General features: G+C 44.6%; 1 protein-coding gene across 2 annotated transcripts; it reads left to right on the top strand.

Moving 5' to 3' along the window:
- Window positions 1–26,863, top strand: CYSLTR1 (cysteinyl leukotriene receptor 1). 2 transcript variants are annotated; one of them, XM_074277350.1, is made up of 2 exons: window positions 1–487; window positions 25,694–26,863. In XM_074277350.1, the coding sequence occupies exon 2, from the start codon at window positions 25,721–25,723 to the stop codon at window positions 26,738–26,740; it is 1,020 nt and encodes a 339-aa protein (XP_074133451.1). In that variant the 5' UTR covers window positions 1–487; window positions 25,694–25,720; the 3' UTR covers window positions 26,741–26,863. The 2 variants fall into 2 exon arrangements, with proteins under 2 accessions (XP_074133451.1, XP_074133452.1); XM_074277351.1 differs by lacking the exon at window positions 1–487 and adding an exon at window positions 18,555–18,855.
- The last annotated feature ends 856 nt before the right edge of the window (window positions 26,864–27,719 follow it).

Raw genomic sequence — 27,719 nt, forward strand, 5'->3', positions numbered from 1 at the left:
CCAATAGTCTCTGCAGCTGCACAGTTTCCTGGGGAGTTCGTTCGGAAGAAGAGGCAGAGGAGCCCACCCCAACACAACCTGCCAGCTTTTACCGCCCTTTATTACTGCCCCCTTCCTCTCTGCCTTCCTCCCTTCTCCTCTTTTCAAAGCCGGAGCGGGTGGGGGCAGGAGGGGGGACCAATGTGAAAGAGGAAGGAGACGTGAATATTGACTAGCCAGCGTGCCCTGCCCTCTCCCCACCAGGCAAGAGGTCGTCCTCCAAACGGTAGCGACCTATGTGGCTGCAGAAGCTGCCTTACACTCAGGGCAGCACCATGTGAACAGTGGCTGCTCACAAGGCAGGACGGGACAGTTCGCAGCAGCCAGCATCCGGCCCAGCTCTCCTAGGGAGGGAAGCCCAGAGCCAGCCAGCTTGAATTGCCCGGACCCCCTGGGACCGGCTTCTGGGGGGTGACTTGCCAACGGGCAGCCTCCAGTCTTTCCTGAGGTAAGAAGATTCCTTCAGTGGGCAGGTGTTAGAAAAAGGCTATTTGCTAGCCTCTCTCAATCCGCAGGAGCCTTTGGGGGCTTCCAGTCTGGCTACTCTGGGAAGGCTTTTCTTCCTCCTGTCCCAGACTGAGATCCCCCAAGGAAGTCGGGAAGCCCCGTGTTTCCTGGCTGGCTTGCAGGGGCGGTGCTGGGGAGCTGAGCAGGTGACACCTGCACCTTCCCAACAGCCCCAGCACTTCTCAGGTGAAGCCTGACTAGCAAAAAAGCTGCTTTAAGAGCTGTGGGGAGCCTCCCTCCTGAGCTTTGCTTCTGCTTTGTGGAGCCGGAGTTTCCTTTCTTGAGACAAAATAGAAAGAGACTGGAAGCCTAGAGCATTGCCCCTTGCCAACCATTCACCTCACCTCCGATTTAAACTGAGGGTCTTGATACCTCCTCTCCTCCTCTTAGAAGCCCTGGCTTCCTTCAAGATTCAGCTCAAAGACCACCCTCTTCAGGAGGCCCTTCCCTGGCCCCTATAGTTTTCAGGGGAGGGGCGGGGAGTCAGGTCTGCAGGTATCTGGGATGGATCTAGTTTCTATGCTGTCTCCACCATTAGGAGACACCATAAGGTCCTTGAGGGCAGGAACTATGTTTCCTGCCTTTCTCTGTCCAGCACTCATCCCTGGGCCTGGCCACATAGTAGGGGCTTAATAAATGCTTGTTGACTGTGAGTGAGGTAGCACAAACCCTAGCAGCAGCATCCCCATTTTAGAGATGAGGATTTGCCCTTGATCCCCAAGCTCATAAGTGGCACAACCCAGAGGAGAGCCCATCTTCTTCTGGCCCCAAGTTCAGAACCTTCCAGCCCTGACAGACTGCCTATAGTTTAGTTTATTCTCCGAACTCCCTCTCGGGTCTTACGTTGCTCAACTCCCTTTTAATTCTTCACACTTCGTGGCCAGATCTGCCCCATCTCAGCCATTTTCTAGCTTTTGTCCTTCTTGTCTTCGAAGGGCCTAAACCCAAATGCCAGACATGGTCGGTAGCTTCCCAAGCCATACATTCAATTCAACAGCAAAGACTTTCTGAGGTCTTACTATATATGTATGGTCTGGGCTTCACAAAGCTTACTGGCTCTAACATTCTGATCAAAAACTTTAGGGAGGAGGGAGATCCTTCTACTTTGTGGCAGCAGTGAGAATGAGAAGAATAAGGATGAGGAAGATGACAGAGTACCTCTCTGTTGCATTTTCCAGTTTGCAAAGTGATACGTAGTACAGGCATGCCCATTTTCCAGGTAACACACTTGAGACTTGTAGAATTGAAGCTACTTACCTTTAGTAACACATTAATAGTATCTATACTATCTATATATATTAAGGTCAGCTCAGGGACTCAAGTCCAAGTTCTCTAATTCCAAGTCCAATGACCAACAAATGGGTTTCAGAAGCAAGTGAACAGTTTTGCCAGGGAAAGGGGAAGAGAGGCCATCTGGAATTGGTTTGATTTGTTAATTCTACCTTCTAAACCTCTAAACTAGGCCCTGGAAGCTGGAGAAAATGGGAGGGGGGACATTAGGCAGGTGTCATGAACACCACGTGTAAGATAAGCCTGGTTTAGAACCACTTTGGGTTTAAAATTTTTCTACATGTTTTCAACCCCTGCTAAATCATTTCCGTGTAAGTTGCTATACGTAAGGGACAAATTTGAGACTTCTGCCTTTGCAAGTTGTCTCAAATGGGAAGTACTTTATCTGCACAGCTAGCCAGCTATTAGGGGCAATCCAGCAAACAAAGTTAATTTCCGTGTGGTCAATCCCTATCCTCAAGGAGCTGGCATGGGGGCCATGCCATATAGTATCAATCACTCTACTTGCATTTATTAAGCCCCTACTACATGCTCGGCAGTTTGCATACACATAAATAAAGAAATACAAAGTAATTTAAGAAGGAGTGAGTACTAACAATTATGGGGGGGGAACTCAGGAAGGGTCTCCTATGGAAAGAATCTAGGAATTCTGAGGCAGATTTGAGAGAGTGTCATAAGAAGCAGCCGAGGATATGGCATTGAGAGATGGAATGTTAAGTTTGTACCAGAGAGTGCAGAAGGGGGACAAGAGGAATCCTGCCAGACCATTAAGTGGGAGCCACAACGATGGAGAACTTGAAACACCAGGCAGAGAAGTTAGTGTTTCATCTCAGATGTAAGGAGGTGCTGAGTTTTAAGTCGGAAGACATGCGTTCAAATCCTGACTATATCACCTACTACATATATGTACATGGTGAGGACACTTCATCTCTCCGGGCTTTGATTTCTTTATCTGCCAGATGAGGGGGTTGGGATTAGATAGCTTTCTAAGGCCCCTTCTGGCTTTCAATCTGTGATATTAATCTGTAGTCCCTTTACTGGGCCCTGAATCACTATGCTTTGCATAACCATGCTCTGAGTTCTAATGATAAGACTAGAAATCTAGACCAGGAACAGGAAGATTGGTCAATTCAGTGAAGACAGTAAATAGAATGAACCCTAAAAGTCATCTAATCCAAATTCCTTCTTGCATAGAAGAGGAAATGGAGCTGGGGCATCTGCATCAGTATCCCCCCTCTGTCAGAAAGCACATAGCCACAATGAAAAGAATTCCCTGAACAACCAGACAGAAAAATTCGGGGGGGGGGGGTCTGGGTATTCTCCAGTGGCATTTGCATTGCTGAAACCCAGGGGAGACACAGCTGTACATGGCCTCTGCCCTCATAATCCAACATGGGAGTGAGGCCCACTAAAAGAGAACTAAAATTCACAGTAGCCCTTGGTCACTGTGCAAGAGAGAGTTGAAGGACATGCTACATAAAGTAAGAGTGAGGAGGCTGTTACGGACCTGAGCAGGGAAGACCATGTGGAAGAGGAGCCATTTGAGCTGGGCTTTAAAGGCTAGCTAGGAATTCAGCGGGGGTGGCTAGATGAGGTAGTTGATAGAACATTGGGCCTGGAGTTAGGAAAACTCATTTTCTAAGTTCCACTTCAGCCTCGGACACTCATTAGCTGTGGGACCCTGGGCAAGGCACTTCATCCTATTTGCCTCAGTGTCCTCATCTGTCAAATAAATTGGAGAAAAAAATGGCAAACCACTCCAGTATCTCTGCCAAGAAAAACCCAGATGAGATCATGAAGAGTTAGACAGGACGGAGACCACTGAACAACAATAACAACAAAAGGACAACTTAATAACAATAACAGGAAGGAAAGGAGAATCTCAGTGTTGAAAACAACAGTAGCAAAAGCCTGGAAGAGAGAAAGGGAAGGTGAGATTCTTGGGGCAGAGAGCAGGCCGGCTTTCTCAGAGGAGATAAGGTTGAGAAAACAGAGTGGGGCTGGGGAGGGGGGGGGGGCGGAATAGGGCCTTGAATGTCAGGCGATGGAACCTGAAGACAGAAGTAACATATAGGGCAGGGCTTCTCATCTTCATCTCCCAGATGACGTCTCTTGATTTGGAGTCGAGAAGATAGCATCATCCACTGGGAAAAGCATTAGATTGCAAGTCTCAGGGGGACTGTGTTTGAAATCCCCTTGGGCTACTCATTCACTACCTGTATAACATCAATGTCCCTTCCATCTCTAAATGTAGAATTCTCTGAGTTCAAATCTGGCCTTAGACACATCCTAGCTGTGTGACCCTGAGAAAGTCACTTGGGTTCTATGAGCCTCATCTATAAAATGAAGGCCCTGGAGTAGAGGACATTGACAAAAACTAGTTAAATAAATCCAGTGTATTCGGAGGAAGAGAGGAAAAAGGGGGATACGCTTAGGGAAATAGCCCCGAGTCCAGTCTGTGACGCCAAAGGAATGCTGACCACTCTCTGTTGTTTTATTAGCCTTATGTGACACGCTCCATATTGGGACCATTGGTGAGAGGCTGTGTGCCCCGTATCTACCTCAGTATAAATCCCTACGGCCCCTAAGATCTGCGCACCATTGGAATAATCGAGTTATTATTTCCTAGATCGAGCCAGCCTTCTGAGAGCAGTGACATGGGTAGCCTCATTTCCACAGGCCACACAGAGAAGGGAACCCAACAGATGCGTTGAAGTAGACCACAGATATACCCATGTCCTCTTGCCTCCTCCCCTTGAGGTGTAGAGATCACTACAATAAGCCCTAAAGTCAAGCCAACTTAGTACTGGGAGACTTTGTGTCTGCTCCCCAGAATTCTGCACCTGCTCAGAACAAGCTGTGGCCTGCTGGAAATCTCTGATCTCCTTCCTGGCTGATAGCGACAACAGGAGCCAGGCTGACCCTGAGAACATTGGTGAATATGGGTTGGCTTTCAGCAGCTTTCTATCTCCTGGTCTATCTAGCCTAATTACCCCATTGTTCTCTCTAGTTTCCCTCATCTGTAAAACGGAACAATAATCAGATAATCAGTCTCAGAGTTGTGCACACATCCCAAGCCCCATGTGGAGATTAGTGACAATTTTTAAAGTGCTCCCCAAAGACTAGATTTGCTATTTCCTTTGCCAACAGTTCAGGAGGAAGGAAAAGAAAGAGTGGCATAATAGCAATGGCCCTGGCTAGCATTTTAAATCCATGGAAAGCTGGCAAAGGGCTATATGAAAATTATTTTATTTGATCCTCACAATACCCCCATGAGGTCAGGGCCATTATTGGCCCCACTTTTCAAATGAGGAAACCGAGGCCCAGAGAACTTAGGTGATTTGCCTGGCGTCACACTGCAAGTAAGTGTCTTTGGTCAAATCTGAACTTGGGTCTTCCTGACTCTAGTACTCTGCCCCTTTTTCCTTTTTCCAGAAAAGGAAACAATTGAGTAAGATGGTCGTCTTTAGAAGCTCTGAAATACAGGCATGTCTTTTTAAGGTTTTAGATCCATTTCATATGACTCTGATGTTTTAGAGGTAGAAGAGACCTCAGAGGCCCATCCCTTTTACTGAGGAGGAAACTGATTAATGAAAGAGAAGTTAAGTGACTTGTGCAAGATCATTCAGCAGGTGGCTTGACTCCACATCCAACATTCAGGCTAATTGCTGTTTTCCACACCCTTAGGTTTATGCCATTTGAAGCTGTGAGGGACCTTAGCAAATTTCAGAGCAATTCCCCGAGTCTATATTTAAGTACCTAGTTAGACTTGTGAATGTTGCAGTTGGTTTGGCACTTAAACTGAAATGGGGCTGGCTGCTGATAGCTCTGCTCAGAGAGCCCTGCGCCATAAGAGCCTGTTGCTTGGGATGAAGGCAGGTTCTACCGTGTACCTCTCTGGAGCCTAGACTCTTGAACAAATTACGGACTAAAATATTTCAAAAGTAAGTGCCCTCTGATGGGGATCCCTGGTGGGGCTTTCAAATTCCCTTCCTCATGGAAAATTACCAAAAGGTTAGCAAAAAAAAAAAAAAAAAAAAAAAAAAAAAAAAACAACTCAGTTCCACCCAGAACATTGGGGTTGGGGAATAAGGGCTGGGTGGTTGTCCAGGGTGGCAGAAGGTTTCTGATGCCAGTGACCGAGAGGCATTCTGTGTGGGAGAAGGACGTAGGTAGGATCTTGACAAATCACTTAAATAAGCATCGTACGACTAACTGGCCTCATGCTGTAGGGATAGGGGCTGGACCTACAAGTTCCCTAATACGTTGCACATCCTGGTCAGGAAACTCCTGCTTCAAAGGCCAGACAGCATCTTCTCTGCAACTTAGTCTTAGTAATTTGCCTAGAGTTTCATGAGGTTCAATGATTTGTCCAAGGTCACACAGCCACCGTGTGTCACAGGCTAGACTAGCTTCAGGTGTCCTAGACTTTCAGGGCAGCTCTTCTTCCACCATGCCTCTGATCTTACCCCTAGTAAAAAGGGGTTTCATGATTAAGCTGCCAACTCCCAGAGCAGAAGTGAGAAATGTCATTCAATTTGACAAGCACTTATTGAGGGCCTCCTTTTATAGCAATCATTGTGTGTGGTGCTTGGGATCCAAAGACAAGAAATAAGGCTTCTCTGCCTTCAAGAAGCTGACATTCTTCCGTGCTATAGACCATGTAATCAGAAAAGGAAATAAAGTGAGGGGGAAAGAAGTCAGAACTAGAGAGAAAAGAGAACTTTTAGTCCAATCTCCCTCCCCTACTTTATAGAAGAGGAAACTGAGGTTTAGAGAAGTTAATCAACTTGCTCAGGATAACAAAGGTCCTCAATAACAGGACCAGGATTCAAAGCAAGATGAAGATGTGATAGAAATATAAAAAAGAGACATCCCCTGTCCTCAAGGAACTTACATTCTAATAAGGAAAGACAACATAGAGGAAAATGATAATCAGGGAGGACAAGCAAATGGAGACATGGCCCAAGGTAGTTGACTAAATGCTAATGAAAGCAGAACTGAAGTATGATCTGGTGCCTAGGGCCATTCAGTAGATGTAGTTGGCTAAGTGGTCTGGTTGGAGTGACCAATCACATGTCCTGGGATCCTAGGGCACCAGTTCCAAAAATGAGTAGCCTCATTTCACTAGAGCTCAGGAAGAGCTGCATATGGAAGTGCATGGCTCATGTCTGGTATGGAGGGTGCTGGTCCAAGTATCATCATGGACAGGAAGATGGTGAGATGGCCTAGGTGGGTGATCGAATGAGATGAGAAGTTGAAACAGTGCCATGTTGAAGCATGCCTTTCTTCCACCACCAAGATATATGGCCTCAGATCCAGAAATAGTCATCAGGCTCATCCAGGGTCTGCTATCACACAGCCACATCCTGGGTCTGTGGATTTTGAACAGTTTCCTGACTCTCATCCAGCCCTAGTAGCCGGCATCCACCATTGTAGTTGTCGTGCTCTCTCTGGCTTATCCTCTTCCTTCCTAAATCTAGGACTGTCTCCATTGCTCTCTTCCTTCTAGGTGATTCTCCCGGGTCTTCTAAATATCCCAGACACCTAATTCTTTTCAGAACCCATATCCTTTGTCTTTTTTTTTAATTGTTTTAAACTATTTTCAGAATTATGAATAACTCCACCCTCCTAAAGATGTCAAGCAATCAGTCAAAAAGCATTTACTAAGTACTTAATGTGGCTGGAGAGACCAAAAAAATGGCAAAACTACCCTCCAGGAGCTCCCATTTTCATAGGGGAGACAATGTACTAAGAGCTGCATGCATGCAGCCCTAGACAGTACCACTGGGCAGACACTACCAGTTGGGAAGAAGGAAAAAGGGAGGGAAGAGGGGTCTGAAAAAGCTTCTTGAAGAAAGTGGAATTTGAGCTGAATCGTGAAGGAAGCCAAAAGGCAGAGGGAAGGAGAGGGACAGCCAGGCCAGCACCTAGCTCACGGGGGCTCTTAAATCTCTGTTAAATGAATGAATAAAAGCAAGCCTTAGATAAAGGCTGCTTTTCCTTTGTTGGGGGAGGGGGGAGTCATGGACTCTTTGTGCAGGCTGGTGAAGTTTGCTGGCTGAAAGACTCCCAGCTTGCATCAGGTCTAAAAACTATAGGGATTTCGAAGAAGTAGTGAACATAAACTCTCTTTCAAGATAACTACAACAATTATAATAGGATATGAAAATATCTATGGCTTCTCTTGGTGGATTTCAGGGAGGCTGGGAACTCATAGAAAATTAGATCTTTATTTTCACTAACCTATAGCTAATTCTACTGTGTTTTGTTATCTATATTTCATCACTGAAAGAAATGCTAAATTTCAGTTAGAGGTAGTAGAAATAGAGATTGCATTGCCTAATCAAGTTCGTAGGCTCCCTGAAATCTATCTGCCCACATAAAGAACCTCTGCTTTCTGCCATTCTCTTGCTACATGATAGTATCTAGTATATCTGCACTGACTCCTACTCCCTTCCTTTCTTCTCCACATTCTAGTTGTTTTCTTACTTGCTATAATTTACAGCTTACAGAGCATTTCGTGTTGAGTTTCAAACGACACCAGGTCATCCGTATGGAAATGTACAACAGGAAATGATTGGTCTGGAGCTCAGCAGATGTAAATTTGGAACTGCAGATGTTGATTTGGAGAAGCAGCTACATAGAGATTGAGGTTAAAGCCAGAATAGGGGAAAAGATCTCCAAGGGAGTGTGGAGAGAGAAAAGTTGAGGTTTAAGAACCCAATACTGGGGTTTCAGAAAACTAACTGGAGCAGTAACCCCAGCAAACCTTCTTCAAAATCTGTTGTGGAGCTTAAGGCAGGCCAAGAAAGTGTCTGGATGGAAGGCAGCACGTTAGAAATCACCACCATAGTATGCATTTTTATGCCAAATGACTGAATGAATGAAACTGTGTGCCAAACACAGTGCTATTGCTGGGTACCCAAAAAAAAAAAAAAAAAAAAAAAAGACAATTCTTCCTTTCTAAGAGGACACATTCTTGGGAGGGCCTCTTTGATAGTGCAAGGATGAATGAGGTCATTGAGGAGTAGATCAGCACATCCCATCTAGGAAGAGGAGCAGAATTAATTCAGAGTTTACCCTTCCATCCCTGAAGAGAGAGGTAGTCAAGGCCATTGACCATTATCAGTTGGTAAGGAGGCAGTGGAGGAAGTGTGGCCTGAGAGGGAGGAGTGAAATGATACATAATGAAAACTTGCTTGAAGTTGTGGCGCGTTATAGTTTGCAAAACATTTTCATCCCAGTGATCCTGTAAGGGTCTGATTGAGCCAGGATTACTAGTTCCTGTTGTTAGACACGTAGAAGCTAATAGGGTTCAGAGATGGAAAGTGTAAAGAACAACAGACGAGGAGGCAGAAGGCAAGGGTTCCGGTCCCAGCTCTACCATTTCCCACCATACTACCTGACTTGAGCAAAGTCACTTCTCCTTGGGCCTGTTTTCCCCTCTAATCAGAGGGTGGGTAGTTTCTCAGAGGAAGAGATCATGTTGAATTTGTGGCAATTAAGATGCCTTCCAGCCCTATGATACTCGGCTTCAACTTGAGCCTCTTCTCACTAGCTCTTCATTGACCACGAGTCATCCAGCAGCATCAATTGTGAATGACTAGAGCACCGTTCTAGCCACTATAGGGGAGAGATGAGTTGGGAGTGAGAGGGAGGTATAGGTGTGAAAGAGGAGAAAAACCCACAAGAAATTCTCAAGCTGGAAAGAACATAGTCCAAGCTCCTCATCTTATAGATAAAGAATCTGACACTTTTCCAGTGTCACAAAGCTAGAGAATGACAGAAAGAGGGCTTGAAGCCAGCTGGGTCCTCTGACTGCTAGCCCAGAATAAACCCTTCCTCAAGAAGCATATGCCTTAGATGCAGCTGTTGCCCTTAGTTTCCCTATTCTGAAGCATAGCTCACTAACGGATTGATCGATGTTTTTGCTGTGGTGCAAAATGAGTCAGAGAGGATGCCATTCTTGGCTTTCTAGAGCTTGCTAGCTTTCCTGGATTGCAGATGGTATGTGAATGATCTCGAATCTTCTTGATCAGGATGTTACCTCTGCCAACTCAGACCACGCTGAGAGATGCAGGAATTTACCCAGAATTACACAGCTAGTGTCATAGGTGGAATTTGAACCCACATTTCCCTGGCTTCAAATCTAGATTCCAGCCACCATACCACATTGCCTAGAATACACTGATTTATGAATTGCCCAAGGCCTGTTTCTAGAAGACTTTATTCACAAATGAGTGGTAGGGCTAGGCCTCAAACCCTAGTATTTTGGCTTCAAGCCCATTATGCTTTTCACATCTCCACAAGGCCTCTTCAGGTTTCAAAGGTTGGTTATCCAACAATAACCAAAGAAGAAGAGGAAGAAGAAGAAAAGGCAGTCATATCAAAAGAGTTGCAAATCTTTTTTACATAACTTCTTCAGTGAGGTACACTATCTCACACCAGATTAATTAATCTATTGGCTTTTAACTAAAACCCCCTATGTTTACTGTGGCAAGGAGCCTTGAATGGGAGGAGTCCATAAAGTTACCTGCTAGCTGTTTCTCAGCACAGCATCTCTAGCCTCCATGCATCCATACAAAGCCAAATCATCCAGACCAGGAATTCCTTCTCTCTTCATCTCTGCCTTATAGAGTTCTTTCCTTCCGTCAAGGACCCAGCTCAGCTGCCACCTCCTCCATGAAACCCTTTCTGCTGACCCCTGTTGATAAGGGTTTCGAGTTTACCTTACCTCTACACATATTGTCTTGAGTTTACCTTACCTACGCATACTATCTCCTTCCAGTAGAATGTCAGTAATTTGAAGTATGGACCTGTTCAGTTCCTTCTTGTCTTTTTGTCCCCAAGGCCCTAGCATAGCTCTTTGAAAAAGAAAAAAAGGCATTTAATAAACATTTGTTGACTTGGTTTCTTTCTCCAGTTATTAGTTATTTATTAGCTCTGTGATTTGCGTAGGCCTTGGACAATTCATATACCAAGAGCTGGAATGGATACTTGAGGCTCATTCCAAAGACCATATTTCCATACCCTGATTCCGTACTTATCAAGTGGCCTCTTAGGCCTGTGATATGACTGGCTCCTCTGGAGCACCAAAATGTTAACATTTCCCTTGAGGTTTCTCCCAACCATTATCCTGCCCATCATTAGGATAATCCAGAAATCTCATTGTAGGATTGTATTTAAGGAAAGGAGATCCTGGAGTTGGAGTGTTTTTCACTCCTACTTTTCAAAAAAAGTCAACCATATACCAATTTCAAAAGTCCCAGTGGGGTTGTCTTGCCTCAGACCTCTCTGCCTGGCAAGTGTGGAATCAGAGCAAGGCAACCTGACAGGAAGGCTGCAAGCCTGGAGTCAGCTGGTCAGGACATCCTCTCCCTAAGATGGTACTAGGGACATGTGGACATTGTATTTCTCTCAGCCCTTTATTTGACAAATGAGGACAAACTGAAACCCAGAGAGATCAAGTAACTTATTCAATGTCATCTAGATAGGGAGGGACAGGTTCTTTCCATTGGGCCACCCCCCTGGCTTGGCTTTCAAAAGACTATTATGGATTTTTAAAGCAGAAAAACTGGCCTCAAAATAAACTCTATGTTCCCCTTTCTCTACTTAATTTTTTTCACTAATTGCTCATAGCTTAAAAACACAGTAAGTTCAGTGTATATTTTTCACTCATCTCCTTGCTCCTGGTCAGAAATATCCCCTTGTGTCAATATTGGCTCTTTTAGACAGACCTTTTGATTCCTCGAACCGACTGATACCCTCTAAATTGGTGAGGCTCTTTTTTTTCCACCAGAAGAGGGTGTGTTTCATTTGCTTTTCTTCACCAGAGGATCAGCAGTAATGTCAGCTCCCCAAATTTAGACTAATTGGTTACAGATGTATATTTTGAGAAACGTTCAAAAGACACTTTCTCATCCAATCTTATGGGAATAAATTCCGCAGGTCAAAGTGACTCTTTTCTAAGAAAGAGCTAAGTTCGAGGGTGCTCAGCTACTCAGCTCACACTCTGTGGCTCCTCAACAAAAGCTGCCCTTTCGCCCTAAATTGGGTTCTTGGGACTGGCTGAGGACCTTGAGGCAGAATAGTTCCATTTATGGCTTTTAAGAGAATAGAAAAATTAGTGTGCACAATAGTTTAAAAAAAGAAGACTGAAAAGTACCAAGACTCTAGGATTTCAATGGCTCAAACTTCAGAATCCTACAGTAGGATGTGCAGTATATTGTAATGATAAAAGGAATAATGGAAGAGAGGAGCCTCAAGGGAGAGATGTTAATATTTCTGGTCTAGTCTAAGGGCACAGTCTCAGAAGTTGGAGCAAGGCAGTTGGGTTCCTTGAGTGCATGCCTGTTTTCTCTAGCCAACCAGGCTGTGGAGGGGTCCAGAGTTAGCCAGTTAAGGTGCCATGTCCCTAAGATGACACCGGAGGCCCTCTGACTTTCTTTTTCTGGTAAGTACCTCCTGCCAACACTCATAGCTGCTCCTTTAGCTCTTCAGAAGTAATGCCCAGTGGGAATAAGTCATTTAATCATTATGACAGCAATGACTATTCCCATTTTTCTAGCACTCTAAGGGCATCCAGTGCTTCCTCTAACCAAGGACTCACCAAGGTCTCCTGTATTCTCTGGAATTTCTCCCAGGCTCACTAACCAAGCTGACACTCCACCATTAATGAAATGTTTCCTGTAGTAAGGCTGGCCTATGAATGGACACCTCCCGAGAAAGTAGACCAACAAGTGTGGATTTAGTGTCTACAAAGTGTGGCTCACAGGAGCCAATCAGATAATGAATGCTAAAGCAGAGGCAAGCAGATAAGCATAGCACAGTTGGACAACTGAGCCAGCAGATGAGGAACAAAGGAGACAGAAGGACCAGAGAAAACATTTGGGGTTCTAGCCTTGGATACTAGACTGCCAGCTGCCAGAAATAAGGAAGCTCCAATTTGTAAAGCCAGAATCAATCAACTCAGGAGAAAAAAAGGAAGCTGGGAGTCTCCAGAAGACATTTTAATGCCTTTGAAATATTAGAATGGGGATTCCCTTCATTGATGCAGACTACAACCTTCTTATCCTGTGTAACTCTTGTCCAAGACCTCCCACAAATCCTCCATGAGAGGTTCCTCTAAATTTAGCTCTCAAGACATCACATGCAAGCTTAGCCATTGTTTATTCCTTGTTCTTGTTGTATAACTTGTCTCTCTTCCTTTTCTCTCTAATGACAGCTTTCACATCCTCCCTTCTGTGACTTTCCTTGTGATGTGTTACAAGCTGCTCGTGCCCATGTGCTTCTCTGCTGTCCTCTGAGTGACCTGTACCTGTGGTCTTCAAGCATCATTAGAAAAATATTGATCCTAAAAGAAAGATCAGACTTTGCTTCAGGGACAAGATTGAGGGTTGCCAAAATCACTGTCATTTCTCAAAGGCAGTCTAGCCTGTTGTGGTCCTCCTGTTCAATTCTGGGCCTAGCTTATGTCCAAGTATATGTGTTAAGTAAAGGTGTGGGGTGCTCTACCAACTTCATCCACAAGGTTAGTTATTCCTAGGCAGAAGATACTTAGGCCAAGTTCTTTTGAATGATTAAGAATCTTTAAGAGATTCCATGATATCCCCACAAATGAGATCATTTCTGTAGAGCACAAAGCATGTGCCTGACATAGTTGCTTCTTTATTCCCTTCCCTTCCCCTCATTTCTTGCATTTGATATAATCAATGCAAGAATTTCATCCAACCAAGATGTCTCCCTTGCATGTATATAAATATGAAATATGAAACAAAAGAGATGGCTTTTTCATTAACTCTCGGATTAATATCAACCAAGGCAGAAAACAGGGATATGTGTACTAGCCAAAGGTGTTTGCTGCTGTCATTGAGGCTGTTCAGCAAAGAATTCAAAGGGAATAACTAGTCCCTCTAGCTATTAAGAGCTCACACTAGCTTTAGCTTTACAAGAAATTTATACGTTTGATCTCATTTGATCCTCTTGTAGTCCTTTGAAGAAGGTGTGATCGTTATCCCCATTTTACAAGTAAGGAAACCAAGGCTGAGAAATTAAGTGATTTTCCCAAGATCACATAACCAAGTAACTAAGACAGGATTCAAAACCCAGAGCTTCCTGATTTCAAGTCAACATTCTATCCACAAATCATTTTAAATGTCTGACTCTTATTTGGGGAAGTTCAGCCTAAAGGCAGGCCTATTGGGCTTTCAGCAGTACAAGGCTGCTGTTAGAACCTGAACTCTGTAAAGAAGCAATTTGGCTCATTTCTCGCTAACCTAAGAGAGAAGCAGCTTAGGGCAAAATTCAGCCTCATTGTCTAAATAAAGTAATGGGCCTCAAATTTTTTTTTTTCCCCATCTGGGTAAAGACCGCATAGACCAGAAGCTATTCTACCTGCTCTGTCTTTGCCAAGGCAAAGGTGATATCAATCCACACTCAACAGAATACATGGGAGAACCTTGAGCAAGTCCCTTAATCCTTCTTGCCTCAGTTTCCTCATCTGTAAAATGGAGTTTATCTTGATGCCTTCTAAAGTCTTTTCCAGGTCTAAATCTAAGACTATAATCATATCATTCCTTGTTTTTGAAACTTCTGAAGGAAAAGGTATGTGCCTTTTTAAACAATAGCACTAAAACGCTGTGTCCTTTAGGCCACTTGGGAACCCACATAGGCCACCAAGTCAGTCCAGAGCAAGCTTTAGCAAAATCTAATAAACTGATTCCCATCCAACGGAACTCTGTGGCAATTCCATACCCAAAATTCACTATAGTGGTAATTTGGTCTTCATCTGCTTAGAATGCTAGTGAGTTCTCAGGAACTCAAGAAGACTGATTGTTGAATGTGAGCTGAGAACAGATCCAAAAGATAATCCAAAGATAATCCTCTGAACCAAGGAACCAACTGCAAGTGGGACCAAAGGAGCCCAGCCTCAAGCTTTGGGACATTTTTAGGCCACAAGCATCTTAAAGATGACAGGGTTCAATATCTCAACCTCTTTGGAGTCCCATCTCTGAACCTCCTCCCTTAGACTTCCTCATTCCCACTCATACAAAACCCCCACTGTAATGGGAACCATATGTCTGGGGCAGTGAACCCTGTGGGCAAGGAAAGCATGGAGCTGTAGGATCTAGATCATCTCCACTCCCAATTCTCTCATTTGACAGTGCAGGAAACTGAGTCCCCTAGGAGTAAAATGATTTAGTCAAGCTCACAACATAACTCTAGGCCCTCTGCATTCCAAATCCAGGGATCTTTTTGCTACAGGGCACAGCAGCATTTACTGAGTGCCAACTGAAGCGGATTTCTTTAATGATCTCTTGCTTTCTATAGCTTTTGGCCTCTTGGCAATCCTCATACTTCCTGACCTCTCTGGGTAGCTGTGACATTGCTCTTTTGGGGTTCGATGTGTCTGACTGCTCTTTTTCAATCTCCTTTCTTGGTTCTTCATCTTTTGTTGGTTCTTCTGTCTGCTAACTATGGGTGTCTTTTAAGGCTCTGTCCTGGGCCCTTGTCTCCTTTCTGTCTGTACAATTTCACTTGGTGATCTTGTCAGCTCGCGTGTGCTCCTTATAATCTCTATTCAGAAGTGATTCCTGAATCAGGTCCTCATCTTTCCTCTGATCTCAATCCTGCACCCCCAACTGCCTCTTGGATCTAAAACTCTTGTGTCTCATAGGCACTTCAGAGTCAACATGTCTAAAACAGAATTCATCACCTTTCTGCCAAAACTTTCCCCTCTTCCAACTTCCCTGTTACTGTTAAGGGCACCACCATCCTCACTGTTCCACAGGTTCTAAATTTTGATTTCATCCTTGACTCCTCAGTCTCATTCACCCTACATGTCCAATTTGTTCTCAGATCCACCCCTTGCACATATCTCCTCTCCACTCATATAGTCGCTATCCTAATTTAGGCCCTCATTACCTCTTACCTGAACTATTGGAATAGCTGGGTGATTGGTTTCCCTGCCTCAAGTCTCTCCCTACTCCAAAATGATTTTCCTGAAGTGCAGGTCTGACCATGTCACCCCTTCCCCAAATCAACAAGCTCTTATTGTTCCAATTACTTTCAGGATCACATATAAATTTTTTTATTTGGTATATAAAACCCTTCCAAACCTAAGTCCTAACTCCTTTTGCAGTCTTTTTTACCTGAACACATGTTCTAGGATATGGCCACAAGAGCCCTCTTACTTTTCCTTGAACAAGATACTTCATCTCCTGACTCCTTGCTTTTTTGGCTCCCCAATACCTGGAATGAATGTTCTCCCTCCACACTTCTGTCTCCTGGCTTCCTTTGAGACTCAGCTTCCCAGTCTCTCAGTTGCTGGTGTCTTCCTCTTTGAGGTAATCATCCGTCTTTCCTGTCCATAGTTGTTTGTGTGTTGTCTTTCCTATTAGAATGTGAGCTCCTTGAGAGCAGGGACTGTTTTTGCTCTTCTTTGGAACCCCGGAGCTGAGCACAGTGCCGGTCTCCTAGTAAGTACTTTATAAACGCTTGTTGACCAGCTGACTGAGATAGTCACTCTTCATCTCTAACTTCATCCCAGCCCTCTCCAGAAACAGTTCAGAATCCCACTGGAAGCTGTAGCATCAGGTCCCTTCCAACTCTAGACCTAGGATCCTCTGGTCACTTACCTTTCTGTCCATTCAAAGTTGGAGCAAAGTGTGGCTGGGCAGTCCCTTTGGTACTGAAACTTGGGGAGCTAATGTAACTTATGATCCTTAGATAGACACTGTAGGTGAATCCTAAAGTTTTATAACTTTTCTTTCTCATGTCATCTCATGCCGTGGGAGAAAGCAAGGCAATATCATCTGCATTTACTTGACGTGGAAAACCCTGAAGTTGTTTTTCTCAATACATAAGCAACCCAGCTTTGATTAATGGTCTCCATATTAGAAAGGAACTTTACTTAGTAAATATTCAACAGATTTTTCCTGAGAATCTCCTGTGTACATAAGCCCCTCAATGTCAGGTGTTCTAGTTTCAGGGGTGTGCTGGAGCCAAGTTTAAACCAGCAGGTGAGAGCCAGTTATTCAGGTGTCAGTATGAGTGTTTACACTTCAGAAATCAGCAAATGCTCCTAATCAGGACTGGATTATTTTACTGATTTCTATAGTGCTGGAGAATATGGAAATGATACGGAGTCAACTTAAAAGTGTATCCTGCATAGCATTTTTTCAGAGAGCCGGTTGTTAAACATTTACTCACATACCCTGGAACACCAAGCTATGTAAGATCTGTTGATTTGAAGACAGACAATACATATGAATTTGTGAGATAACAGTCCCAGAAGCCCATCTTCATCCCATTGCACAAGGATGTGGATGTTAAAGGTCAAAGAGTAGAACAAACAGGCATGAGGAAGAAAATCCAGGAGGCCATTGGAGGCCTTCCTGCTGCCTCCAAACAGATGATGGGGTTCCCCAAGTCCTTCTAAAGTCTTGGTTCTCTCTGTTGCCTGCTTCGGCAGTTCCTTGTTAGCTGTTTCCTGGAGGGCTCACCAGTTTCTCCCCCTCAACATGGCAGGAAACTGAGCTCATTATTTACCTTCCCCAGACCTCTTCCTCCTCCTCACCTCTTTCTACTAATAGCCCCACTACCCTCTTAGTCATCTGAGTACAAAGCTTGAACCTCACACCCTACCTGTAAGTCAGAGTCCTGTCACTTCTACTTGCAGAAAAACTGAGGTCCTTCCAGTGCTGGATCTTTAAACCACGATTTTGTACATCTTCCCCCTCTCTGCAATAATCTAGTTACCTAGCTCAGGACTTTCTTTATTGTATGTCACCGAAACTATTATGGCAACCTTCTTCCCAGACTCTGTGCCTCCAGTCTGCTCTATATTCAGCTGACAAACGAATCTTTCTAATGGGCAGTTCTCATCATATCTGTTTAAACCTTTCCATGGCAATGAGGAGCCATATCAAATCAAAACATTTTTTTTCTGGTATTCATGATTCTTCACAATTTGATTGCACCATGACTTTACAACGCTCTCTTTTAGTACTCGTCTCCAATTGAGGGACTCCTAGCTGTTTCCCTCAAAAATGCTCTTGCACTTCTCCCCCCTCCCAACATTGCTCTTGACTACTGTTTCTATTCTATTTGTAATGCCCTTTCACCCTACCCCAAAGCTGCCTTTCCAATTCCTAGCCACCCTTCAAGACCTATCTGAAATGCTAGCTCCTCCATGAAGCTTTCCATGCTTTCTTGAAATGGAAGTCCACCTTTTTTTTTAATTACTAGCACAGGTTTTACCTCACTTAACTAGTTCTTAAACCATGGGACTAGACCCAGGATTACCAGTCTCCAAATTCAAGGGTGTTTTCCACCAGCACAGAGGCTGCTTCTGTGAACTGTTGAATTCTTGTCCTTTTGAACTTCAGAAATAGAAAGTGATGAAAACTAAAACCAAACACTTAGGACAGTTAAGGGAAATTTCTTGTTGTAGTGACAGAAGGTCCAAGGACTGAAGGTTGTATACGCACAGGGCCAAACATCTGGATGGAAACTCAGTCAATTGCTGAAAAGTCATCAGTCTCAGCTTGTTTTCTAATCAACATTTCCAGCTTCCTTTTGGGGATGGGAAAATAGAAGGGGTAAGGGTAGAGTAATAGGACAAGAATCCTATTGGGGAACCCTAAATATGGTAGTGGCTCTTTGATCTTCACATCACCCTCCTCCTGGGTCTGTATTTAAGCCTGCCAAGCTCCCATAACCTCCCCCAGAGGAGTTTAAGCAAACTCACTTCCTTTTGAATTGTATAATTTCTGCTTGAATCGCCTTGGTTCTCGTGCCAGCCCACAAGCACTGGACCCCGGGCAGAACACAATTGAGAAAGGAAAAAAGGTGGCCAAAGAAGCAATCCCTCGGCTTTAGAGACAAATGTTTGTTTTTAACCTTGGAAAGCCCTCCATGGTCCTCTTTTCCACGTTGTCTGATGGAAAATGAATTCCCAGAGCCTACTTGGAGTCTAGTGGAAAAAGTCGTGGTGTGGTGTGTGGAAGGTCCTAGGTAAGTCTGTTAAATTCTCTGAACCTCAGCTCCCTGAGCCATAATAATGCTTGTACTGCTTAATTCTCGGGAGCCATGTGAGGAAGAACTTTTTTGAACCTTAAGGGATGGCGAGCTCTTAGTCATTTTCTTGTTTCTTTGCCATTACTGAGCTGTGGTTGTACTTCTCTGATAAAGAGAGATTGCAGTGGCTTACCAGTGAAGGCTAGGAGGCCATCCGTAGTGTATGGGCCTTCGGGCTTCTCCATTTCTACCCAAATCCCCAAATTAAATTACTGTGATAGATAAACATCTGAGCCCAAAGGTGAAGCAGCCTGTGGTGGGGGGAAAAGCTTTGTTCAGGGAGCCGGGAGGCCACCCCCTGGCCCTTCCTAGAGGAACTGTGATCTCTAAACTAAATACGGCTTTCTCCAGTAGCTGGTACCAAAGGTTGGTCATCTGCCAATATAGTCGATGTTCTGACCTTGAGGCTAAAACCCCACAAAGAGGAATTCATGGCTCACTGAGTTCAGACAGTGTTTTTTCCCTTGACCCAGTTACACAAGGTCTTTCCCAGGTCGTCCCCCTCCCTCCGATTCCTTTGGGCAACAAATGGGTCACAGCATTAGTTGTTGCTCCTGGGCTGTAAAGACATTGGTTTTCGCTTTTGCACTTTGCATAGTTGACCAGGGGAACATTAGAAGATAATCCACCTTGTAAAGAGTTGTAGTTTGTCAAGTCCACAAAGAACACCTTCCCCAGCTCTGTCATCTTACAGGCGAGGATCTTGTGTGATTCCTGAGTGACTTGTTCCAAGTTGCTGGGCTTCACAGGAGGGGGGCTGAGACTGCAGTCCAGACCGGAGCCCTTTTTCTCACAGTCCCCCCCCTCAGCTTTCTCATCTTCCTGGGTTCCTAATTTCATTCCATTTAAAATGACTCACTTCAAAATTTCCCAGATAATTGTTCCTTCTCTTTTTTTTCCATTGGATAGATTTTGAGAGAGACGTTGGGGTGGAAGTGGGTGGTGAAATGGAAGCAGCTAGGCTCATATTGGCCCACTCACAGGACTATGAATCTCAGCTTCCTCATATATAAGGCAGAGAGATGATATTCCCTGTAGCACTTGACAGGATCATAAATTTAAAGCTGGAACAGATCTGAAAGGTTACCAAGTCCCACCAATATACATAAAGAAGCCTTAACCCTGTGATTTTCATTAAAAAAAAAAAGTGAGCTGTTAGTATTATCATCCCTGGAAAAGAAGGCTTTTCCTAGCTTGTAAAAAGATAGCATGGTAGAGTAGCTAGAGGACAGACATGGAAGTCAAGAAGCCTTGGCCTCCAACACCCTAGCCAAGTTGCTTATTCTGTCAGGGCTCTAGGCAGTTCTCTGGGCCTGGAAGCTGATCAGCCTAAGAATCGTACCCAAAGTAATCACACTTGGAAAAGCCAAAAGTGTTGGGCTATCTCCTCATTTTCTCTGGTGTCTGCCCTCCAGAGCTGAAAACTTCAGATACTTGAAAAGTTGAACATGAAGTTTGGCCTGGTTTTGTTTTTTTCCTGCACAACATCAAGCCTAAATCTGCCCTCTCTGTACCATCTCTCCATTGTGCCTCACTCTGCCCCCCAGGGCCAAACGATAAGACTGATGATTCCTTTGTCATAGGACTTTGGAACACTGGAAGATAGCTCCCATTGGGAAGGTCTTTTCTGTGGGCTCAACTCTCCCAGGTTGCTTCAACAGATCCCCAAATGGCCCTTCACTATCCCTGTTGCCCTCCCAGAGAAGCTGTGCTCTGGCTGGGACAGCAGAGAGACTGTCCACGGCCTCTGTGGTTCTCTCTCGTTGTAGCCCAAGAATTCCACAGCTGAAATCTCGTTTTAAGAAAGACTTCAGTGAGCTGCGGCACATCTTGGACAACCAGGACAGTGATGGGTCTTGCATCCCCATAGGATGAGGATGGTTGAAGGAAGAGGAGATTTAGCCAGCAAAAGGGACATAATCGCTCTCTTCGAGTACTGGAGGGGCTGGCATGGGGCAGAGGGACTAGGGCGCTGCACTCCACTTGGCCTCCTCCCCAGTGGGAGCTGGCTCCCAGTGTGGTGGGCTCCAGATTCTCCCAGCAGCCCTGGGGGAGCTTTTGATTGAGTAATTAGGCTGGTTCTTTATCCAAGTCCCCAACAAGCATTTTGGCTGCCTCTGGCCCAGAATTCTGTGCACAGTTTTAAAAGACACTGGAAGAAAACCTCCCTGGGCATTTTCGAATGATCAGTGAAACCGTCCAGTTCCATATAGTGCTGTAACACCTTTCCATTGAGGGTCTTCACTCAGATACGCAGCATGGGGGGAAACCCGCCTCAATAGCGCCATCTAGTGAGGAAATGCCTAGTAAGGAACTAGGGTGATGCTTCAACAGTGGGGCCTTGAATACAGTCAGCTTTCTATCAACTTTGCAAATGATAAGGGAATATGGGAGAGTGACTGGTCCCCCTGAAGCCTTCTCTCCTGCCATAGCTGGGCCTACAAGTGAGCAAACATGTCAGGGAACTGGGAAACAACCAGGAATGGGTGACTGGAGCTGGGGAAAGGCAACACCAGCCCCAGTGTCTACAGAGCCCTTTAAGGTTGCAGTGTATTTCTGCAGGCGCACTTTCAGTTCATCCTTGCCACCACAACCCGGTGGCAAGGATCGTTGGTCCCGTTTTAGAGGGAATTCCATCCTAGAAATTCCCATCTTAGAAATATGGAATGACTTGGCCAGGAGCATTCAACTAGTGAAGGTGTCCAGGGCAAGATTCCCACTCAGCTCTCTCCAGATGCTGAAACCAAAGCTTTTTGGTTTTGACTACAGTATTCTATGTAGAAGGCATCTTAAACACTCTTCCCTGATGATCCCTTTTCAATCCTTTGTCTTGTACTAGTGGCTCCCGAAGAATGAGAGATCATTTAGCCATAAAAGTGAAGTTCCTGGGAGAACAGACAGAACTGATTTTCAGACAGCAAATTAGGGCAAGGTCCCTAAGAGTTACAGACTCTAAGAGTGTGACCAGAATGTCTGTCCAGTCAAGGCCAATAATGTTAAAGGTCAAGGCCCTCTTTCTCTGAACTATCTAAACATCCCAACCAACATCACATTGGAGCCTCTCTTCCAGCATGGAACTGGCCTCCCTTGCTCTAGGGAGAGTGATGAGGCAGCTGTTGAGATTAGGATTGTGGGATTGAATCGTGGCTGGTCTTATACCTGAGCCAGACCCTTGGAGAGGCCTCTACGAACCAGAGCAGACAAAGCTGAGAAAGCCCCAGACAGCAGTCTGGAGTAGCAATGAGGGTCCTGAACAAAACTGGGTTCCTAAAATCAGATCCCTCTGTAGTGCTACAGACATCTAGCACTGAGCAGTAGTTGGAGTCTAGAGCAACTTGACCTCATCCTCCAGTGAGCCCCCACCTTCCCAGGTGCCTCTTTGATCATCTTGTCTTGTCTGTGGAAGCACAATGCTAATGGAGGACCCCATCCTGCTTTGTTCTTCCTTGCAGTGGCTCTGTCTCTTGCTGCTCTGCTCCTGGGCTCAGGCAAAGTCTGCTCTTCATGGTTGCTAGAGCTCCCTTGCTTTTCTCCAGTGGCTTTAGTACTTGAATTCTCCCCTACTTCCTTCACTCCTGCCGTATCTTTGACCGTGGTGTCCTCACAGGCTTCCCCTGTGAGGAGCTTAAGTCTGTGCCTCTGAGTCCCCAAAGCTCAGCTTTCCTAGTGGATCCCAAGGCCCAGTTTGGGCAGATTCAATCATCACCCTCAATATCTGAGGACCTGGGGAGAAATGGGATCACAACCCATCCAGGAGGCATCCTTGATGTCAGAACAAAGTCTCCAATGTGGGGTAAATGTGGAGCATTGCTTTTTCCCTTGTGCCTTGCTGGTCTTCATCCAGCATCCAGCATAGGACCACAGGCTTTAGAAGGAAAAGGGAATCAATCTTAGAAGTCACCTAATCTAATGCCCTTCCTTGACTACTGAGAAAACAAAGACCCAGTGACTTGCTCCAAGTAGTGTAACTCATAATAAATAGGCAATCTTAGCAATTCCAATCTGCTTGTGTCCTTCCTCCACACCCACCCCCTCCCACCTCAACTCTCTACCAGCCCTGGAAGAGGGCGGGACCTGGATTCAAATCTTGACTCCGCCACTTGGGTCATGCTTGACCTTGGACCTGTCGCTTTATCCCTACAGGCAAACCTTGGATTTGTTAACTGGGAAGTGAGGGGTTGGACTAATGATAGGTTACATGGATACAGCTTTCGTGCCAGCCTGATGGAATGGTAGAGGGGCAAAGAGGTTAACAAATGGAGCTTTATTAAGTTGCAGAACAGGGCAGAGGGTAGAGCTGTGGTAGGAACAGGGACTGTGGGACCAGCTACTAGAGCAAAAAGGCAGTCCCCAGATCTGAGAACCAACTGAGCCCAGTTATGCTCTGAGAAACAGGCTATTCTGAATTGGGATGAGATGGGGAGGGCCCTATCCCATTAGCCATAGGGCAACCACTGGTCATTCAGGAAGACCAGAGGCCCCCAGCCACAGGAACCCTTTCAGTCCCTGGCCTCATAGCTGAAAACTAAAAGGAACCTGATTCAAATCCTTAGTGCTACTTGCTAGCCCGGGGACCGTGGCCTCGGGTTCTCTGGACTGCAGCTATCTCATCATTAAATGGAGGAAGGTTACACTCAGAAGGAAGCAAGGCCCCTTCCATTTCTAACATTCTGCAAGCCCGGAGTGGGGCTCTTGGAGTAATCCATTCAGTCCTGGGCCTGTTTGCCTATTTGCTCTGGGAGCCTGATGCCCACCAGGGGGCGGATTGTCAATGCTGAATGCTGGCTTTCTCTAAGGATGAGCCAGGAGCATGACCCTGTCATGGAGGAAGAAGCCTCTGCCTGCCCCTCCCTCTCTCTCTCTCTCTCTCTCTCTCTCTCTCTCTCTCTCTCTCTCTCTCTCTCTCTCTCTCTCTCTCTGTCACTCACTCTCTCTCTCTCTCTCTCTCTCTCTCTCTCTGTCTCTTTGTGTGTGTCTGTGTGTCTCTCTGTCTCTTTCTTTGTCTCGGTCTCACTGTCTTTCCCTCTATCTACCCCTCCTTCCCTACCTTTTTCTCCCTTCACTGTCTCTCTCTGTCTTCCTGTGTGTGTCTCTCCCTCTTTCATTCCTCTCATCCCTCTCTCCATTCATTTCTCTGTCTTTCTCTTTCTCTCTTCCCCTCATCTGTCTTCCTCTCCCTTCTTATCTCTCCCTTTCTCCATGTGTATATATTCATGAAAAAAAGTTAATGGTAAATTTCTTTTTGCCTAATGCCCACTCCACTTCCAGTTTATAACCTATTACCAGTTTGCTTTTTGGAGCATCTGTAGGATTCTTGAGAGTTATCTTTGCCTCTTCTGCCCAAGATCAGTTGTTTCTCCTCTTTCCCTCCTTTCCACCTACTTGATAATTATCAGAAAGAGGAGTATTTAATAAAATGTTTGTGTGCTGCACCTCTCCCAACATGGGTGTTGTTCTATGGGGCAAACGCGGACTGGGCGCAGCCCCCTTACGTAATCATTGAATAAGAATGTCAGCAAAAGTCTATCGAGCCCCTACTATGAGCAAAACCCTGAGCCGGGCCCTAGGATATGAAGGAGGCTACAGAGAAGAAGGTGTGGACCCTGCTCCTGTGCTGCATGGCATACCAACAGTACGAGAGCAAAATTAGCCCAAGAATGATCCCCCAAGGTAGAATGTGGTAGGTGCGGCAAGAAAGGGAGAAAAAAGGGCAGCAGGAGTTGAGAGGAAGACAGTCCTTTTGGCCAGGCCCATTAGGGCAAGCAGCATGGACAGAATGAAGATGAAGATGAAGAAAATGTTGATAAGCAAAGATAAGGGCAAGAGAATTCCAGCAGAAAAAGAGCACGAGCCAAAACATTGAGGTAGGCCAGGCTTCTGGTGGAGCAGAATGTGGAAGGCTTTCAGTGCTGACCTGCCTGAGGATTTGGAATCTGATTCAGTCAGCATGGGGGACACCTGGGGGAGGGAGACTCAAGGCTGCAGTTTGGATTTTCTTTGGGGAGCTGGGGAACACTGTAGTCTGAGTCTTGAATTAGGGAAATGAATCTGGCAGCATATTGGTATGGATTAGAGAAGAGGGCTGTTAAAGGCTAGGGGACTAGTTAGGAGGTTTGAGGACCTAATGAACAGTGGGAAGTAAGCAGATCCAGGATTATTGAGCAACTTATTATACATGGGATGCAAGGAAGAAGATGTCTAAAAAGATGCCAAAGTGTGTAGTCTGAGAATCCAGGAGTCCAGGAGGTCTTTCCATTAACAGAGAGAGGGAAGTTCTGGAGGAAAAGCAGGAGTCAAGGGGACAATGGGATTTCAGTTTGGGATGTTTGGAGCTGGAAGTATGGCGAGACTTCAGTGTATTCTTAGGAATTCCATTCTTTGTTGTCAATTTTAAAATCAGAGAGTTAAACCTTTAACATATATGCACCTTTCTCAGAAAAACAAAAAACAAAAAAAACAAAAAACAAAAAACAAACCTACCAGACAAACACTGACTTGAACTTTCTTTTCTGTCAAATGAGAGTTGGGCTAGGTGACCTCAAAGGTCCTTCCAGCTCTCATCTTCTGTGATTCTAAATTAAGCTCCTTTTTCCTTGCATGTGGCCCTTGCTTGATTTTTTTCCCCTGTGAGTGAAGTATCCCTCGGTCGGAAAAAAAGACTCCCTATCCTGGCTTTAACATGATACATGATGAAGTTATGAAGTGGAACATGAGAACTTCCTGTAATTGATGGCCTCATAAAAATGGACATGATGGTTTCATCTTTATATGCTAGGTGCCAAGCGGACATTCCCAGAGAACCATGAACGGTGTAGGAAATATGACAGGACCTGAGGTCAACATCAGCTGCCTCTCCACTATCGATGACTTCCGCAACCAAGTATACTCCACCGTGTACTCAATGGTCTCTGTCATCGGCTTCTTCGGCAATGGCTTTGTGCTCTATGTACTCATCAGGACATACCATGAGAAATCAGCCTTCCAAGTATACATGGTGAACCTAGCTGTGGCCGATCTGCTCTGTGTGTGTACACTGCCTTTTCGGGTAGTTTATTATGTTCAACGAGGTATCTGGTCTTTAGGGGACTTCTTGTGTCGACTCAGTACCTATGCTTTGTATGTCAACCTCTACTGTAGCATCTTCTTTATGACCGCCATGAGCTTTTTCCGCTGTGTGGCCATAGTATTCCCAGTCCAAAACATCAATCTGGTGACCCAGAGAAAAGCCAGGGTCGTGAGTGCGGCCATTTGGATTTTTGTTATCCTGACCAGTTCGCCCTTTTTTCTGATGAGTAAAACCTATCAAGATGGGAATATTACCAAGTGCTTTGAGCCCCCCCAGGACTCAAAGGGTAGGAAAACGGTGATGGCCTTACACTATGTCTCATTATTCTTTGGCTTCATCATTCCATTTGTTACTATAATTGTCTGTTACACTATGATCATCTTGACCTTATTAAAGAATTCAATGAAGAAAAATCTGCCAAGTCGTAAGAAGGCGGTAGGAATGATCATTGTTGTAACCGCTGCCTTCTTGATCAGTTTCATGCCTTATCACATTCAACGCACGATCCACCTTCACTTTTTGAACAGTGAAAATAGAACCTGTGAGTCTCTTCTGGCCATGCAGAAGTCAGTGGTCATAACCTTATCTCTGGCAGCATCAAATTGCTGTTTTGACCCACTCCTCTATTTCTTTTCAGGGGGTAACTTCAGACAAAGGCTGTCCACTTTTAGAAAGCATTCTCTTTCTAGCATGACCTATGTCCCCAAAAAGAAGATCTCCTTCCAAGAAAAGGTAGATGACTTAAGCAAAGAGTAGGGTCATCCTGCCAAGTAGAAATCTCTCAATGAGAAAAGTTAACCAAATAGTTACTCTCTATAATCAGATAGATAGATAGATAGATAGATAGATAGATAGATAGATAGATAGTTAGATGTGTCTGTTTGTGTGTATATATATATATATATATATATATATATATATATATATAAATATTTAAATGTCACAAAATATAAACAGCCTGCATCTGGATATCTTCGCCTGCAAAATTTGCTTTTAATTTCTGCATCTATGTTGTCAGGCCTGAAGTATCAAAATTAAGTTCACAATCAAAAACCACATTCTATATAGTATCGTTTCCTTCTGTACTTTACAAATGAGTCTTAGTCTAAAAGTATAATAAACAATTCTACTTCACATGATGGCCTAGAATAAGGCAGTGATTTGACTTTCCTAATATTCATCTTTGCAAACCCAGCAGAAAGGACCTCATGAACTTTTGTTCAGTGGTAAGAGCACTTTCAGGGGACATTGAGTGGTGCTCAGAATTCCTCCATGGCACAAAGAAGCAATGTGCTAAGAGCCAGAGTTGTGTAAGACATGGTAATGGCCATCCTCAACATGTGGTCCCTTAAAGGGAGACAGTTACAGCCTGAGGAAGATCTCTTTGGTCAAAGGCCAAATCTCATTTGGGCAAAATAGATCCTACTCTCTTTTCTCTGTCTGCACCATCCTCATCATAATGAAATATTAGTGGAGTTTCTTTTTGCAAAGAATAAGGCCATCCATAGGCCCTCTTCAAGTTAATAACCCTGATTTCCTGAGGAATAGATTATATGATAGCTGTATGTGCTTATTACTGGGATTAAAATTTAATACTAGACATTTTAAAAGAAAAATTTTGATCTTTTTGTTCATTTTGTTTTTAATTGTATATATTTAAGTGTATAAATATATGTGTCAGTGTGTATGTATTCATGGGAAAGAATAAGTTCTATTAAATACATTTGAGTGAAAA

This window comes from Sminthopsis crassicaudata, chromosome X (assembly GCF_048593235.1).
Source record: "Sminthopsis crassicaudata isolate SCR6 chromosome X, ASM4859323v1, whole genome shotgun sequence".
Lineage (NCBI taxonomy): Eukaryota > Metazoa > Chordata > Mammalia > Dasyuromorphia > Dasyuridae > Sminthopsis > Sminthopsis crassicaudata.